We start from the raw sequence: 17,223 nt of genomic DNA, 5'->3' as shown, positions 1-17,223 counted from the left end.
CTCAATTTAATGATAGTCTTCTGTGCAGCAAAACCCACTATGAGGTTATGACAAATTCATTAGCTTAGCCTAGTCCAGAAACTAGTCAGTTCTCGACTTAAGCACAGGAACATTAATATGGTAAAAAATTATCTTCGATTATGGAACAAGCAACAGCAGAAACTATTTTGTGTTATTATGGTTGTATTCTACATGCAGATCACATTATCACAACTGAACTTCAATCCAAAAAAACTGTTCTAAAATTTTTTTTTACTCAGTAGGGCTCTGAAACATATAAATCAGCAACACTTCTGAATGCAGCTCTCTCAGTTACTGTATGACACAAAACCATTCAAGCACAGCACTCACACAACCCTTATAGAAAAATAAGGATGAGGGCAAAAACTTAATATTCCTCCCCCAATCCTAAAGCCTTTGTTTATCTGAAATAAAAAACACCTACGTAGTTTTTCCATGATCTCTTCATCTGACATTTTGGTCTTCTTTTTCTGCTTATCACCTGATTTCGTCACACTGTCAACAGAAGTGTCACTGGCTGGTGCAGGGATGGGGTCAATTACAGACCGTGTATAAATCTGTTAAGAGAGACCATTTACCTGAGCATTTTCTTTGTAATCATTGACCTTCAGTTGAAAACAATCACAGTTCTTCAAAGATCCCTAAGCACCATTTTACATAACAAGTTGAAGGCAGAAATTAGACCTGAGAAACATTAAAGTCCAATAAGTCAAGATGCTGGAAACTTTACTGACCTCTGAAAGAGAGACCCAGGCACCTCCTGAACAGAGTGGGTGCTAGGAAATTAATTCTAACTTCCACAGACAGACGTTTTGTAGGTTTTCTACCTGCTTATTCTTTATAACCCACGCTAGGTTACAGAACAGAAATCACTGTTTAATAGCGAGATCAACTACTACTAAGATTTAAAGGAAAAAGATTCATGCTTTGCCATGAATGAGTGTGAGACTCTCAGAAATCTCCCAGTTTCCCCCAATTTAGGGGGTTTTCTTGGATCTTTATTTAATTTCTTCCTGAGACATATGCAGCTACTCTAGAAATTTCAGACTGTAAACCTGTCACATTTTATATGTCTGCATACCCAGAGTGGAGAATTGTAAAGCAGTATCACTTGACAAATAAACACAATTCACATTTGCACTCCTGGAGCAGAATAAGTGGTCAACAGACCTAAACAATGTACACCTACCATAGTCAAAACAATAAGCTGGAGTAAGTGGATCCCTGGGACATTATTAACAATTATTATTCTGCAATAGTGAGAAATGCAGGACTGCACTGGAAGTTTTATAGCTACTCACCGATTTTGTGTGATCTGGCCGTGGAGCAATAACAGGAGGAGGAGCTTCTTCATCATCCTCATCATCATCTGCCACAGCTGTTGATGGTTCTGAACCTTTGGCATTGGTCTACATTTTTACCAAAGTTTAAAAAAAAAAAAAAACAAAATAAACAAAATTGTCTCCCCCACGGTGTTAAAGACATGCCTTTTTTTTTTTTTTCCCACATGAAGATAAAAGAATTCTTACTGATGTCAAAAGAAAAGGATAGGTTGAGTGGTTTAAGTGCCCTATTACATTTTATTACGAGACTCAAATACTATTGTTCCAGTGAAATACGCTCCGTTGATCCCACAATGTATATTTTTATTCCACAAAAAAAATAATCTCATTTTGTTTCATACTGCAATATTCAGTACATAACAAATACAGAAGACCTGAATTTCTATGCACCTAAGAATATACAAAGAATAGTAAACACACTCACCGTTGGTGTTCCTGAAGGGAAACCATCTTTTTCTAAATAGGACAAATAGCAGAATACATAAAATCATCAGAAAAGTAATAAAAAGTGGACTTTACAGAGTAAAGAACACAGATCGCTTTGGAGACTTTTTTTTTCATCTCTCAGAACGCAAAATTTCATGGTCATAAATGAGAGAAACCAGTATTGCACTGTAAGACCATGCAGAAGGAAGTTTCTAAAATCCTGCCGTAAGGGCCAGCAAACCCACTCCCTTCCCAACTTGCTCTTCACCTCACTTGAGTACCCCCCCCCCCCCCCCCCAGTTTTCCAAATTGAGCACAGCTTATCACGCTTATGGGTTCTGTCTTACTGAGATGTGAAATCAGGATCAAATGGCTATTTCTGTTCCCTCAGCGGTATCTTGAATCAAGGATGAGAGTATTACAAAGCCTTATTACTAAGCTATTTTCAGAAGTCATTTGGAAGAAAACGAGGTAAAACTGCATCTGTTTGTAGGACGGTCATTCTCTCAGCCCCCCTACAGAGCTCCCAATCTAGGAGCCACAACTTATTTTACATCTTTCATGTCACCACATGGTGACATCAAGTTCCCAGATAGCTGTTTCAGCCACAGACAGGAGGAGCAAGGTCTCCAGCACGAAACCAATTAATCACAGTCTCAGAGCCCCAGATTCATAAACACAGCCCACTAAAGTTAATTTTGGCTGCTATTTTGAATTATCCAGTTCCATTTCTTCCCCTCTCTACTTAAAACAGGAAATTAACTGGACAACGCCAGTTTCCAGTAAGTTTTAAATCCATCTTCAAATATTTGCTCCTCATTGAAAAGTAGCTTGCTCTTTCAGCATTTGAATCCAATTTATTATTCTGAAAGAGAGGAAGACTGTGTTCCAAATACCCAACTCCTCTTCAATGTCTTGCACACACTTGGATCTCACCTGGAGCAGAAAAACTCAGATACTTCTGTTTTGCTGTGTCTTTAGAGTCATAGAATTTCAGCACATCTAGTACCGCCTGGGGGTTTTTCTTCTGTTCTAGCTTTGTGATATTTGAGGTCTGAAGCAACCGAGCCCATTGCTCTGGCATTCCCTGAAAAAAATAGGCTATTTTAAGCACCGTTCTAGTATTTTAAAGATTTTTAAAAAGCAGAACAAATTTCTTTTCTCTATAACAAGCATAACACGCACAAGCTTTAAACACATGAACGAGTAGGATGCCACAGGTGACACAACACAAATCACCGTGCCAACATGACACCACCTCTTTTAAGGTGTGTTAAACCAGATGTGAGGAATGGGAGTACAAAAGCACTCAACAGAACCAGTGGTACCCACTAATGAAAGTAAACTGAAGAGGGTTTCTCAGGGAAGGCTCTCCCAGGTGACACAAAGCATCAGATCTGACATTTACACTGCAGAAGTACTAAGAGGTCACAGTCTCATTACTCTGCATGCTGTACAAATACACAGTACTTTGATAAATACGAAGACTAACTCACAATTTATTCTGAAACATCGCAATGGCTTCATCACAGCACTGACCCACGGCTGTTTTCTGAGCAACTCCAAGGCAGGTATACTTACAGTGAACTCTCCAGTAACAGCATCAAAGCCAACATGGATGGTATGCTCAAAATCTGATGGTGGGGAGATTTCTGGCCTTTCCTTTTCCTTCTTCTTGCTTCCTGAAAAAGACATTCAAAGATCTACTGAGCAAAGATTTAAAATCCTATTGTCCCCATAATCAAGCCAAGCATTACAACAGTTAGGATGAATGTAACCATTATTCTGTTACTGGATGGAGGTGTTTACACATGCAGCACAGTGATTTGATCTTTTCAAGTTGGTATAGACTTCATGTTAAGAATCAGCAACTTGTTCCATTCAAATCATTTATACTGTGGTGTGCTGATTTTGGCTGGGATAGAGTTAATTTTCTTCATAGTAGCAAGCAAATAAGCGATTAAGAGCAGAGTGCAAGGAGCAATTTTTGAGCATATGAAATCCAAACATATGAAACGTTTACAATGCAAAAAAGGACATTTTAATATAGATTAAGAACAACACTGAAGACAACTTCAGTTCAACCTCAAGTTCACCCTAAAGACAGTTAAAACTCAGTTGCCTCACTGCTTCAATTCAAGGTAATTAATGTAAACTAGGACTTCCTGTGATGAAGATAAGAGTTTATAGCCTCAGAGCAATTACCTAATTTAAATTAAAAGGGGGGAAAAAAAGCAAGCATAATAAGTACCAGAAGCAGGAACAGATAATGAGAAAGACCATGTGCACAATCCAACCTAGATTCAATTAAATTTATAGGATATTTTATAATGCCTGGGGCTTGGGATTGTTATTTTTTCTGACAAAGAGAAAATAAATAAAAATGGAACACAATTTGTAGTTAACTCTAAATATAAAATACACCATTCTGTTCCCTTTACTCAGAAAAGGTTTGGAGTTAAGTTGGAAGCTTTCAGGAACATGTTTTCTTGTTGTTGCAAAAAAAGCCTGAGCCCTGCTTCTTTCCCTGCCAGAGCAGACGAGTGTACTTGCCGTTTGATTTCCAGGTTGAAAGATGATGCTTAAGGCCTGATCTCATGGTCCTCTGCTGAAAGGCACTGCTTGGCACTGAGCTGTAGAGCGTGTCTAACCTGACACCAAGAAAACTGCCTGTGTAATCCTGGGAACGCCTGTGGGCTCGCAGAGCATATAGCTGAATCAGCTGCATTTATTATAGCGTGCATGAAGCCGGCAAGAATGCCATAGTGCTCATAAACACAAAGGAAAGCAGCACACCATTTTGCAATCTAACTTGATTACCATTTTATGTTTGTATATCAAAAAGAAAGTTTTTGCTTTGTTTTTAAATTCACCTTAAAAGTCATGTAGTTTCAGCACAGAAAAAGAGCAGCTAAAACAGCACCCTCTTTGTTACTACATGGTAAAAAGCTACTGAACATGGTCGAGCATAGATTGTGCTGCTCAGAGCCAGAGAATCTGCCTGAAATCCCCTCACACTGTCGGGAAAGGAAGGACGGGGAGCTGAGGACAATACTTGCAAACGAAAAGCCATGTGGGCTGCCTCCAACTGAACAATGCAGTGGAAAGACACGGCTATTATAAACAGGATATCTTTAATATGGCTGCACAGATCAGAGCCAAAAAGCAAACGGACTGTCAAATGTTCTCCTTAACATTGTTCAGTCACAAGACAGGAGAAACTTGCTTATGTGAAAACCTTTAAGGAAAGTACTGTTTCTTCCCAATCGCTTGCAGTTGTTTATGTGAAAGCAAGGGAGGGGAAGAAAAAAAAAAAAAAAGTTCTATTCCTCAGGAAGGTTCCTGTCTGGGAGCATTTGACATGTAGGGAACAGGAGCTGGTGCTCAAACCCTCCAGCATGTGCTGCACAAATAAACCTACTCCTTCCAAAAATACACAGATCTTATTAGTAGGCTAGGCAAGGAGACTAAAAATCACTCCTCTGTCCACAGGAACAGCAGATCAGAGCAGCACTTCAAACGCAAGCAGCAAGCTTCAGTCAAGAGGCAAGTCCTGTGAGTCATGTGTTGGCAGGACATACTCGAGGCTCTGCAAACAAGGCCACTGTGAGGCCATGCTGCGTTTCAACCTCTGATTATGTTTGCAACAGTTCTGTATTTAAATGGGAATCCCTTTATTAAAGGTCAACGCTAGTTTCAAACAGCACATGAATCTAAGATGTGGCCCCTTGGCCCTGCAGACAGCAGCATATAGTCCCCCTCTTCCCGGGAGGAGGAAGATGGAGGTCCTTCAGAAGGATTCGGTGAGTGGGAGAACTGCTCTGTCTGATTAAGAAAGCGCCTCAAATACAATTGGACTCTTCCCTTCCCCAAATGAAGGCAGAGGCACTCAGCAAGGCGTCACCCAAGGTACTTCACACCCCCTCCTGCATCGCAAACCCAGCATCAAGCATCCCTCGCTTCCCACCAGCCAACCTCTGTACACAAGGCAAGAAACACAGATGTTTCTCAAGAGCCTGGTCGTAGTAGATAGGTGACTCCACTTGGCACACTGAGTTACTGAGCCACGACTGAAACCACACTGAAATCTGCCCTGAGCCAGAGGTCTTGAGCATGTCACATGCATGATCCTGGGTCCTGGGCAATGTCCCACAGCACCTCCTTTAATAAGTTCTGCTCAAAGACAAACATTTCTTGTTTTAGGGGACTATTTTAAAGCTTTCCAAAAACATACACAGGTTCATTTGACTTCAGAAGTCTAGCCAAGGAAATTCATGGTAATTAAGTACTCTAGTAAAAAGATGACTATCACTTCATTTATCCTAAACAACAGAACTAGAGGGAAAAAACCTCCATAACTACGTTATTAAATAATCCCTTTAAATTCTTATGATTATTTCAGCACAGAACTAGCTCAGACTTGGGGCAGAAACTCTGCATTTGCTAAACCTCACCATCTGTAGTGAGTCCCCCAAAGCATACCACCTCCCCAGCGCCAGTGCCTATGCTAGAGAAACCACCCGAAAGAGGACCAGGGCGGGGGGGGGCAGAGCTGTGGCTATAGAGATGAAGAAGCTGGCCAGGAGGAACCTTGCAAAATCATACAGAGATCTGCAGAACAAAGCCAAACAATGTTATCCAGTAACAGGTCTGTCTGCAGTAGCCTTGTACATCTCCTGGTAAGGTATCCAGGCATTCGTTTTCTGAAAAGGAGAATTTACCATTTTTGTAGTAACTTTCGCACTGGTTGGAAAAATTTTTCCCGTGAAAAAATTTCTACCCCACATCAACAGATTATTTTGCATATAGTCCCAATATATTTTTAAAATCCAAGCATGAACTTAGTATTTCTGTAAAGCTTCCCAGCAACAGAATTTTAGAAAGAAAAAAAAAAAAAAAAAGATGATATTTAAATGGGCATTTCTGGTGACAGTGCGCTTCAGCCATGCTAATGAACAAAACAACTAACATCTGACTATTGTTTCAGTGCCAGAAAGTCACTGTGTCCGTTTATATTCTTACATTTGACAGCCAGTTTTGCAGTCTTGAGGGCCGAAAACACTTCTTTGGTTGTTTACATTATCCTTGCTGCAGGTCACCCAATCAACAAGTTTTTTCCAAATTAAAAAGATGCAACTTTCAGATAGCTTCTTTAAGCTAAGTAATTCAATTGTCATTCTTCCTAACCATGCAGTAAAACCTTCCACTTTTTTTCAGAAGGACATTACTTTAAATACTTTTTAACATCTAGAAGACAAACTGACACCATTTTCTCTAAAATGCACTTTTCTCAGCAGAAACTATTTCTTCCATTTTTAGTTTGCATCACTAAACATCAGTAGGTGTACAGACACATGCTAAACCAGTAAATTTGGTACACATCAGTATTTACAGAGTGATCTGAGTAAGTTTAAGTAATGGAACTCCAAAGCCCTTTCAGATGAGCCAATACAAGTTTAGAGAAGTCTTCAACCACCTCCCCGGCCATTTCAGCAACGAACAAACCCACCATCAAGATGAAAAGAGGAAACGTCCAGGGAGAAGTAAAGGCACTATAAAACATCACAAGCTCTCCAGCTGTGCTCCACCCACTTGCATTCATAATTTATTTCACAGCACAAGCTAGTCTTACACAGTGTCACTAATTCAGAGCAAGGAAAACCTTTCACGTTTATGTTCTACATCATTATATCCCTGTCTGTAAAAAAGGGCTATGAATACTCTGATGAACAATCGACGCAACAGCACGACAAGTGCCATCCCAGCTCCTAAATCCTTCTCCTAGTCTGAACATGGATAGACTTGATCCTTCCACAAGATTTTCTTGCAGCACTCATCACAACAGTTTCTAGGCATTTCCTCCCGTGACCAATGATATAATGGTAAAACATCCGTTTCTGCAGTATTGAAGGGCTAAGCTAGAACGTGCTGCAGACCTGTGACACTAAACCTAGCTGAGAGCACCCAGATTCACCACCTTCACCAGCCTCAGAGGCCTGGAGTCTCTCTCACCCACCCACCAACCTGTAGTGGCTTCTCACGTTATCCTTCCAGACTTACCTCTTTAAGGCTTACCCATGCCAGTAAAAAAGACCACCACTTCTATTGCTGTGATCCAGCCATGGACAGTTATTTCACAATAACTGACCTTGTGAAATAACTATTGTGCTTCCCAAAGCTACGCTGGCCAAATCCTTCCATCCCTCCGAAGAGGAAAGCACGCCTGCTGTTGAGAGCAGAAACTCTGCCAGACCATGGCAAGCCAGATCTTCCGAATACAGGGAAACCTGCTGCTAGCGTTTGTCTCCAGGATAAGGCACGGCTGCAGAGGGACCGCTCACACAGCTGAGCAAGAGTAAAAACCAGCCCTGGGGAAAATACTTAGCCAAGCGAATAAATAACCAGAGGAGCAAAGTCTCTTGAAACAGTCAAACCTGTGTCAGCATGACTGAACCAGTCCTGCCCAGCACATCAGCAACGAGGCGCAGGAAGCCAAGAGAAGAACTAGAAGACATGAAGAGCAGCAGGGTCTTCCTTCCCCTCATGCATCTCAACAGTAATCACAAAAATGCTAACTGGTAGAGATTTATAAGATGCATAGCAGTTTCAGGTCAGGCTTATAATTCCCTGCACAGTTTTACCGTACCAGATGTTAAAAGATTTTTTTTTTTCTATGCACCATTTTGTTGTACATGGATACAGACATCCTGAAGAACCAGGATCAGGGCTCCAGTATTGTACATATATTCATCATAAAAAAAAGATGACAGAAACAAAGCACAAATACAGTCTAGTTTTATTACAGCCATTTTTTTTCAGAAATAATCCTCGTTTACAGCAATCCAGATTTTTCCCCCACTATTAATTAATCCTAACAGTGCAGTTACACAGACAGAACTTAATTTTTCTCAATTCTCCTTCATGCACACTGCACCCTCCTCACTATTTCTTTACCACCTTTTTTTCTCCTCCAGGTACCACATAAATGAAGAAACAGCTGGATGCTCAGTTTAAACCAGAAATCTGCATTTAGCATAGCAAAATGGTAAGTAATATGATACCCAGCAATCATAAACATTTATTAGGGTTGTTTGGAAATGCATTGCTTTAAACTGGGCAGCGAACATGAGAAGCAATAGGTAGTGGTTTTCCTCAGTGAGCCATTTAATTTTTCTTACTTAGCATTTCATCTTCAAACATCCTAGTGCAAACAGAAAGAACACTTCAGCTCACTGAACACCCATCTCCAACTTCCAACACTTCCTCCAAAATCCCCTACACTTGGGCAGACTGGACTCAAATGTTTAAAGTGCTACCAAAACTTACAAGAAGAGTAAAGGAATACAAGTAGTAACCTTGGAAGAGAGAGGCATTTTACCTTTTTCCGTGCCAGAGAATATGGAGATAATTTTATTCCTAGGTTTTCTCTCTTCTGGTACAGAGGGCAGGGGTTTCAAGCTGTGGTTGGCAGACAACTGGTCTTTGCCCCCTGAACTGAAGATAGCACTGCTCATCCGGACGGGAGGAGCTGGTGGTTTGTCTTCCAGTTCTCCGTTGTCAGACATGGTTCTCAATAGCTAGTGAGAGCACTGAAACAGAAATATTTGTTTTAACATAGGAAGAGAGCATAGAATACATAAATACAGCATTTCTTCTGTTGATCAACAGGGAAAGGAGGTGAGAATTCAACTCTGAGGAGCTTGGCTAGCACCGCATTGGCAGACACTGACGGCCCGCCAAAGGAAGCAGATCCCTTCCTTACGCCCACTTCTGGGACACCCATTCATTTGTGCCAACAGCAGCATTTGTGGGACGGACTGACAAACTTTTCCAGTGATGAAACTAACCCAGTCAAAAAGAAGTCAGTTATAACGTCGGCCAATTCACAGATCTGGTTCATTATCTGTTCACAGAGAGTTTGCGTACGTGAAAAGGATAGTACACGGAAGGGTGTAAGTACAACACCTTTTAGCCCAAAGAGCTTCATGCTTTAGTGTCAAACACCTTTAAAAGCCTTAGGTGCTTTCCTTCTTGCCATTTGTCAGACAAGATCTTGGGGAGAAAAGAATAGCTTTTTATAAGTCATAATTCAGCACACTGTCCACATCAGGTCGTATTAAGAATATCTCTACCCAAATTAGGCAGCCTACATTAAAGAACACGGGACTAAGGTCCACTGGATCCATTTCACTTTGGAATGAGGACTTGCATCGCTTCACCACTTTGTGCCACACTTTCTCCATTTGTAAAACGAATAAATAATATCACCACAAACCTCTTCGAGTTCTTAACAAAAACATGAGCGAGATCATGAACAAATAGCTGCTAAAGCTAAAACCACAGCACAATAAAGCATCTACATGACACATTCCACATTCAAGAAAATCTGCACTGGCAGAGGCCTCCCTCCCCGTAATATCCTGGAGACTTTTCTCTGATCACCAAGAAACAAGGAGCCTCTCTGCTACAGAGCAAATAGCACAAAAAGACTTACAGAAATTACCTCTCAATGACAGCTGAATAACAAATATGCCCCTCATTCCTTCGATGCTCAAATGATAAGCTACCTCTTTGGAACAGGAGCTAACACATCTCCCCCGAGCTGACCTCCTCCTCCTCCTCTCACGAAATGAATGGCCTAGAGCTGCCCATCATAGCCCCAAAGCATGACTCAGTCCCAGCCACTCCACTTGATTAATCATTATCAGCGTCATTCAAAAGAGTCAGGGCAAGACAGTGCAATCCACTCTCAATTATCACACCTTATTTCCAAAGTACAAATATTGTGCTCTACAACATCTTGGCACAACACGTGCATCTTGCACATGTGATCACTTGATGTGTGTCTTCGCAGCAGAACTAACAACATGTGGACTGCCATTCCCTATCATTTCACTGGGTGGGTGAATACAGTCAAATCCCAACAAAGAAAAACAAATCAGGCTAGCAGCCCAAATTCAAGCAGTACAAGAGCACACTGTTTTATGTCATGAAGCTGAAGAGAGATTAAAATTAATTATCACCATAAATGCCCATGAAAGCATGTAATTTCCATACAAATACCTCCAGAGGCACAAGCAGCACAAACCAAAGTTCTGACAGTGCAAGTAAAAACTGGACATGTGCGGGTTGCCCCATCTATTTAAAGACTGATGGGGAACAGCAGTCAAAGCTGTGCAACACCCACCTAGACAAACCTGCCTTCAAGCCCTTTGCCTGATGATGGAGCGATAAATAGACCTGCAACACTTGAACATGTCTGCAGGGATGCAGCTGTGAATCAGACTGCCATTCCCATCCTCCAACAGTCTTCCAAATTCACTTACTGACTGCTCTTTCAGATGTTGTAAGTTATCTACAGGATCTTCTGTATTTTCCAGCACCTACACTGCAATATGGGGAAAAGATTAAGAACCCTGCAACCTAACAGCAGGTCTGAGCAGCCTACCCACAGGAATTTTAATTCCAAACGTTCCCTAACAATACATATTGTTTGCACAAAGCGTGTGCTACCAATTTGAGATGTACAAATTTCTGGTCTGAGCCACCAAATCAGATATATGGTATTCAAGAGTCCTGCTGAAGTTGGGCTGGGAGTGATGGCAGTAGAGGGACCATAATCCATTTCCCTTATGCTAATCAAATCTCAGAAAGGAGTAGGATATAGGGTCCTTAGCTATCCACATGGGAATAGACATTTAAAAGAAAGCACTCCTCCTTTTGAACAAAGGAATACAGTCAGACAGCTAAATAAATCGTAGTAGGTAAATAAGCATATCACATAACTTTAACACCAAAATTATATACTACATGAAGAAAAGCAACATCATGAGTAGCCTCTTCTATTTTTCTAAAATAAACCTTATTATTTCCTCCATCTGTGCAGTTGAGCTGCCTGATATTAGCAAGAGCAGGATGTAAGGATAAACACCTAACCTGCATCTGAAACTGGACAAGAACAGACTTGGCCCTCCAAGCTCATACTAATTCCCCCCACGCTCCCTTGGAAAGCCCAGTCACCAAATTAACCATGCTGTAATGTGGTATTCAGGCTGCAAATTTAAAACATTTACCGCACTTCTGTATACATATTTTTAAACTAACATTCTCACTATAGCAAAAATTCTTCATTTTCAGTGACACAAGCAGCCCAAGTCAGATCATCACATAGTATTGCTTCTTGATCTGAAACAAATTATTCCTTCACACCTTGCGTGCTCAAGAGAAGAAACTGTTAAGCAACAAGTATATGGAAATCCAAAACTCATCTATTCCATAAGAAAATCAGGTGCTTCAGGAAGCTGGCATAATCTGTGAGAACCCGCAGAGCTGCAGCTCTGATCAGCCATTTGGTTTTCAAAGTGTTCGGAAAGATCCTTGACCTCACTCCAAGTAGAGCCCAGCAGCTCTACAGGACGAAAATGAGCTGCAGGAGGGCAAGCTGCGGGGCTAGTAGAGCTGACAGGAGTGGCAGAAAGAGCTCAGGCATCGGCTTCCCATCTGAGGGACAAGGTCCAGCATCTGCAGTTAAACAAAATCCTTCATGCTCATTACACCTGCGGTTTAGTAAAACCTCAGCTTGTAGGAAAAACTTAAAGAGATGTCATTTATTTAATAACACAAACTAGTATAATTTCTGAGTGGCTGTTTCAAAAACCATTGTTAAAATAAAGTGCTAGATCCAAAACTATTTTGCACAAAGGACCATTTCAGTGCTCAGCAGCTTTGAACTCATAGTTTAAATAAATTACAACAGCTCCACTCACAACCGATCACTTCAGGAAACAGAAGTCTGAGCCTTCAGTCATCATTGGAAGTTAAAAATCAGTCAGGTTCAGGTTCAAATCCAAACAGCTAGTCTCCTTCTGACAGCAGAGCGCAGAAGAAAAGAGCAGTTCCTGTCTCCTTTACCCTTACCCTGTCTTCATTATGCAGGGAAAGTTTCCACCGCATCAGGAAGTACTTTTGAAATTGCTGCGGAGGTTTGGCATTATGGGCCAAGACTGGAGGAAGGATTAAAAAAAGAAGAAAATAAAAAAGGGAGTGCAAATACACCCTGAAGATCCTTTTCTGCTCTCTCACTCCCCGAAGAGGAAAAGGAGCCTGTTCATTTCACAGCAGCTATGCGTAATCACTCTTGCACCATCCCCCACGTGGCTCCCTTGCTGAATCATGGCTCATGCAGGGAATTGCAAGGACCAAAGGAATTTTCATTTCTTCCAGTGCCTGCCAGGAGTCTGTATACTGGCAGAGGGGATGTCAGGTTCATATTTCTCTGACAGAATCAGACAACACAATTAATGGTGGGGTTTTTTTAGCTTGGTTGAGACATTTACTAAAATGCTTAACTTAAGGTTGAGCAGCCTCATAAAAGTATGCTAAATCTGGAGGAAAGATGACAGAAGCAGCAAAGGTAATATATGGAAGAGGATGTAATCAGGGGAAAGAGATTCACTTTAATCTTTGCCAGCGAAGATAATACCAGTAATAATAACGTATTCAAGCACATCATCAGCTCCCCCACAATCACTAGTCACACTACATTCAATTACAAGAACTAGAAAGCAATGGAATGAACCACAGAGACAAGCTGTGAAGCTGCTAACAATACGTAACTACAGACTTCAGACAGATTCATTCCCACCACAGGACAGTGCTACAACCCATTACACTCGCACAAACAAAAAAGATACAAAAAGAGCTAAAAGCTTTTCTCCCCAACAGTTCTGCTGCTTACCCCACAAAACATACAGGTACCAGTGCTGGTGACCACAAGGCTCCGATTCTCAGTCCTCATCTCCAGTATATGACACTGCTCCCAATAGCTGTCCCCTACTTGTGACAAAGGTTTCTTGCCCTGCACTGGGGCAGCAAAAAAATGGAAGTACTCTCTTCATCATCAGCAGCCTTAGACACCATCGTAACATGAACTGCAGCAGCTGAAGAGCAAACACGCTCTCTCCTCTGCTGCAGAGGCAGTGTCAAGCAGGCAGCCAGGGTCTGTGCTGTCCTAAATCACTCACCACTAACAGTGGGAGATCTGAATGAAGCCAAGTTCCTCAAAGTGTAACTCTCCTCCTTCCACTTTGCCTGGTGAAGCTGAGGCAAGACAAGCACAGGGAAGCTCCTTGTTTAATTCACACTCTTCCTCCCAGCCCCTGAAAAGACCTGCAGTGACCAATTTGCACGTGTGTTCAGTTTCATTTTTACAACAACGTTCCAGGAGTCAGTTCTGCTGCTCACTTTCCTCCTTCCTTTTGGGCAAGAAAAAGGCCCAATAATCTATGGTATACCCAGGTCACATAAGAGAGACAGCAGTTCTTGTCACTGGCACTGGTGGGAAAACACCCAGAAACATAACCCTGACAGTGAGTAAAAGCTAGAAAGTGAGAATTGGGCAGCATTTTCAGAAAGATGTTAAACACACACTGCTGCAGTACATTAGTCTGAATGCTCTGGCTTTGACTTGGGTTTTTTGTTGCTGGTTTTTTTTTTTTTTTTTTCTCCCTCAATTCCCCCTTGTGTGAGCATAAAGCTGGGCTGCTTCCTGAAGAACTTCCTAAGTACAGCTCTTGTGCCGGTCCTGGCTCCCTTGGCCTCCCTCGTGATCGGTACCAAGGCTGACATGCACTCCCGTCCCAGCTGAAGCAACGTGCTCGTTGGGCTGCAGGCTCTACCACGGAGGGTCCTCTCCACCACGGGGCTGCTGTTTAGCTCCTCTGACTTCTAAAAAAGGACAAACATTTTTCCTCTCGAACTTGTTTGCAGAATGACTAAAAGGAAATAAAATTAAATTGAAGACAATCATTATCCTATCTGCTATAGTGCATAGTCACATTTTTCCTGGAGCACTTGAGCAGATTCAGTTTTAAATATGCTTTATGAATCCATACACATCAGTCTTACAGTGTTAATACTGTAAGACTGAAAGCAGGGGTAGAAAGATGGTACCATGTGTCAAATGAAACAGCTGGTGTCGGAAGTTCTGATATCATAATGAGTTGAATTTGTCGTCTTAAAATGTTGAAATTAATGTATTTGAGGAGTCTAGACTGCATCTGTATTTCACTGCCTGGGATTTGATGTAAAAGTAAATCGGACTACTGCTTGGGGAAAAAAAAAAAACAACAAACAACACACAAACAAAATACATCAAGCTCAGAGCTGTTTGATAACACGCACAGAAATTCCTACTCCTGACACACAGTATCCTGGCTTTACACTGTCACCTAAGCAACAGATCTCTGAGGAGCCAGAACTAAATCAGTGAAATAAATCAAATCTTCTGTACGTACATATCCTGAGAAGAGGCTCAGAGAGCTGCAAACTGAACTCTGTTCTGTGGATTGCAGGTAAAACTTACTCAACTAACTATTTGCAATGTAACACAGGAGCAACACAAACATCAAATTTAAGTGTATTTTGCAGGGCTGACCAAAAAGCAGAAGTAACGGATTTCAGGCTAACAATGCATTAAGAAACATAACCACTTTGCTTTTGAAATCATAATCCTTGATGTGCCACTACAGCTGCAGGACCTTATTGGGACATCATCTGAACTCCTGCAAAGAGAACTGCAGAACATCTGGGGCCGTGGTCACCGGCAGCAGGCACCGGGCTTGAAAGCAACACAGCAAAACCATTTGTTGTCCAACAGAAGGAATGGAAGAAGAAAAGAGAACAGCTCAAAAGTGAAAAAAGCCCTGACGGTAAGTGCGTTTCCCTGTCCCAGCTCTAGCAGAGGGCATGAGGGTTGACAAAAGAGAGTTACCCTTACAGCAATCTGCACGGCAGCGGCTGTCACTTGCTGTCTTCCTGTAGAGCCTTATAGGGTACTACTGGTAACATTTGTCACGCACAAAGAGCGGCATCCGGGACAGCCAGGTCCAGAGCAGAGGAAAATAGCAAAATAGATGTCGTGCAAACAAATCTCCAAGGCAGATGTCAAGTGAAAAGAAGCGCAGAGTAATTAAAAACAATACAATAAAAGAGCTAGTGTGTGATGCTCCAAGGAAAGACCCATGTAACACGATAGATTTAAGGTAGTCATGCCCCACTCTTGGTTTATATTATAAAAAAAAAATCCTCGTTGAAAATGTCTGGAGATTCATTCCCAGTACATTGACCCCAAGCCTCCAGTGGTTTGATAGCTAGCTTATCCTCAGCCTCCCCATATCACCACCTTTTATTACCTGAAAAAACACCTCACTGGAGGAGATGATACTTGATGCTTCATTATTCTGGAAAAGAGGGCAAACAGATACACACATTGTGCAGTTTTTAAGTGGAGATCAGAGGTCTGCTCATTTCATCAGATATTCCATTTTCTTGGACCTAACAGATTTCAGAGTCCAAAAGCAGAATGACTGCATGGGTATTTTTCTTTTCCCGTTTTTCCCCTGCCACCCCCACCCCCCCCCCCCCCCGCCTTTTTTTTTTTTTTTTTTTTTAAAGGCTCCTGTTGAGCAATAGATTTCCTGTGATTAGCTCACTTAGTACTGATTATAGCTCACTTCCTCCCAGGGATTAGTTGAAAGCTGCTTTCTGACAAGTTTTTATTCAGATGGTGCTACCTAGCCACTGCTCACTTCCTGCCCCATCTCTAACAGCATGTTAGTTCAGCAGCTCATCAACTTGAAATTATTTCACTGCTGCAGAAAAATTCATAGAACCAGCAAATCTCAGGCTGTCTTCTCCACGAAAAGCAAAACAAATCTTTTTTGGATGTTTTGCTTTCCAACTTGAAGCATTTGGATCCATGAGGTTTATTTAATCAGATCCAAAAAGGAGTTTTCTGGAACAGTATGAGACTACCTTCAGAGACTGAAAATACTTATCTCTTCATTTCAACTCAGAGAAGTTGTGCAAAAAAACAGCAGCGGCAGACAAAGAATCACTTTCTCGCAGACTTGGCAAACGCAGTCACAGATCTTCTGCCTGCCAAAAGAGGACTTATGCAAAAGCAAGAACAAGAGTAACCTTGATAATGACCAGTAAGAGCCAGCAGGATAATCTGTTCCACCTACGGTTATTAAAAACACATGCAGATGCTGTAACGCAACACGCAGCTCTCCAAGCCTTCCCACCTCTAAAAGGCAGGCACCCATCTCCACGGGACTTGCTGAAACATCTCTTTCCAGCTTTAGGGGGTCTCAGATAAAAGCGTTTGGTCAATGCCAAACCACATACCTGCGAAAACTAACAGTTATTTTTATTTAACTTTCCTTCACGGCAAGGGGAGAGGAAACTAGACTAACCTAAGATACTCCGAACAAGCACAGATCTCCCTAATTTACAAGCACAAAGAAGCAAGATACCCCCTTCAAATAATGCAGTTGAGAAAACAGCTAAAAAACAGAAATAAAAAATACCCGAGCCTGTCAAACATAAATTTTTCATTAAGATTTACAAAGGGACACACATTAGCCAAACT

At 41.6% G+C, this 17,223-nt stretch overlaps 1 protein-coding gene across 7 annotated transcripts in view; it reads right to left on the bottom strand.

Annotated features, from left to right (window-relative positions):
* Positions 1-17,223, bottom strand: part of PAK2 (p21 (RAC1) activated kinase 2) — a 48,031-nt gene that overhangs the window by 14,810 nt on the left and 15,998 nt on the right. For 5 of the 7 annotated variants that reach the window (XM_074833405.1, XM_074833407.1, XM_074833406.1 and 2 more), the window contains 6 exons: positions 9,169-9,379; positions 3,372-3,472; positions 2,727-2,877; positions 1,789-1,820; positions 1,323-1,430; positions 446-578 (listed from right to left, as the gene is read on the bottom strand). In XM_074833405.1, coding sequence (XP_074689506.1) covers positions 446-578; positions 1,323-1,430; positions 1,789-1,820; positions 2,727-2,877; positions 3,372-3,472; positions 9,169-9,355 — 712 coding nt within the window. In that variant the 5' untranslated portion in view covers positions 9,356-9,379. Of the gene's footprint in view, positions 1-445; positions 579-1,322; positions 1,431-1,788; positions 1,821-2,726; positions 2,878-3,371; positions 3,473-9,168; positions 9,380-13,527; positions 13,744-15,982; positions 16,113-17,223 lie in introns of those variants that run through there. The other 2 variants (XM_074833411.1, XM_074833410.1) reach the window with 2 other exon arrangements.

This window comes from Strix aluco, chromosome 9, assembly GCF_031877795.1.
Source record: "Strix aluco isolate bStrAlu1 chromosome 9, bStrAlu1.hap1, whole genome shotgun sequence".
In the NCBI taxonomy this organism is placed as follows: Eukaryota; Metazoa; Chordata; class Aves; order Strigiformes; family Strigidae; genus Strix; species Strix aluco.
The sequence above is the reverse complement of the archived record's forward strand: the minus strand, read 5'-3'. Positions and strand labels throughout refer to the sequence as shown.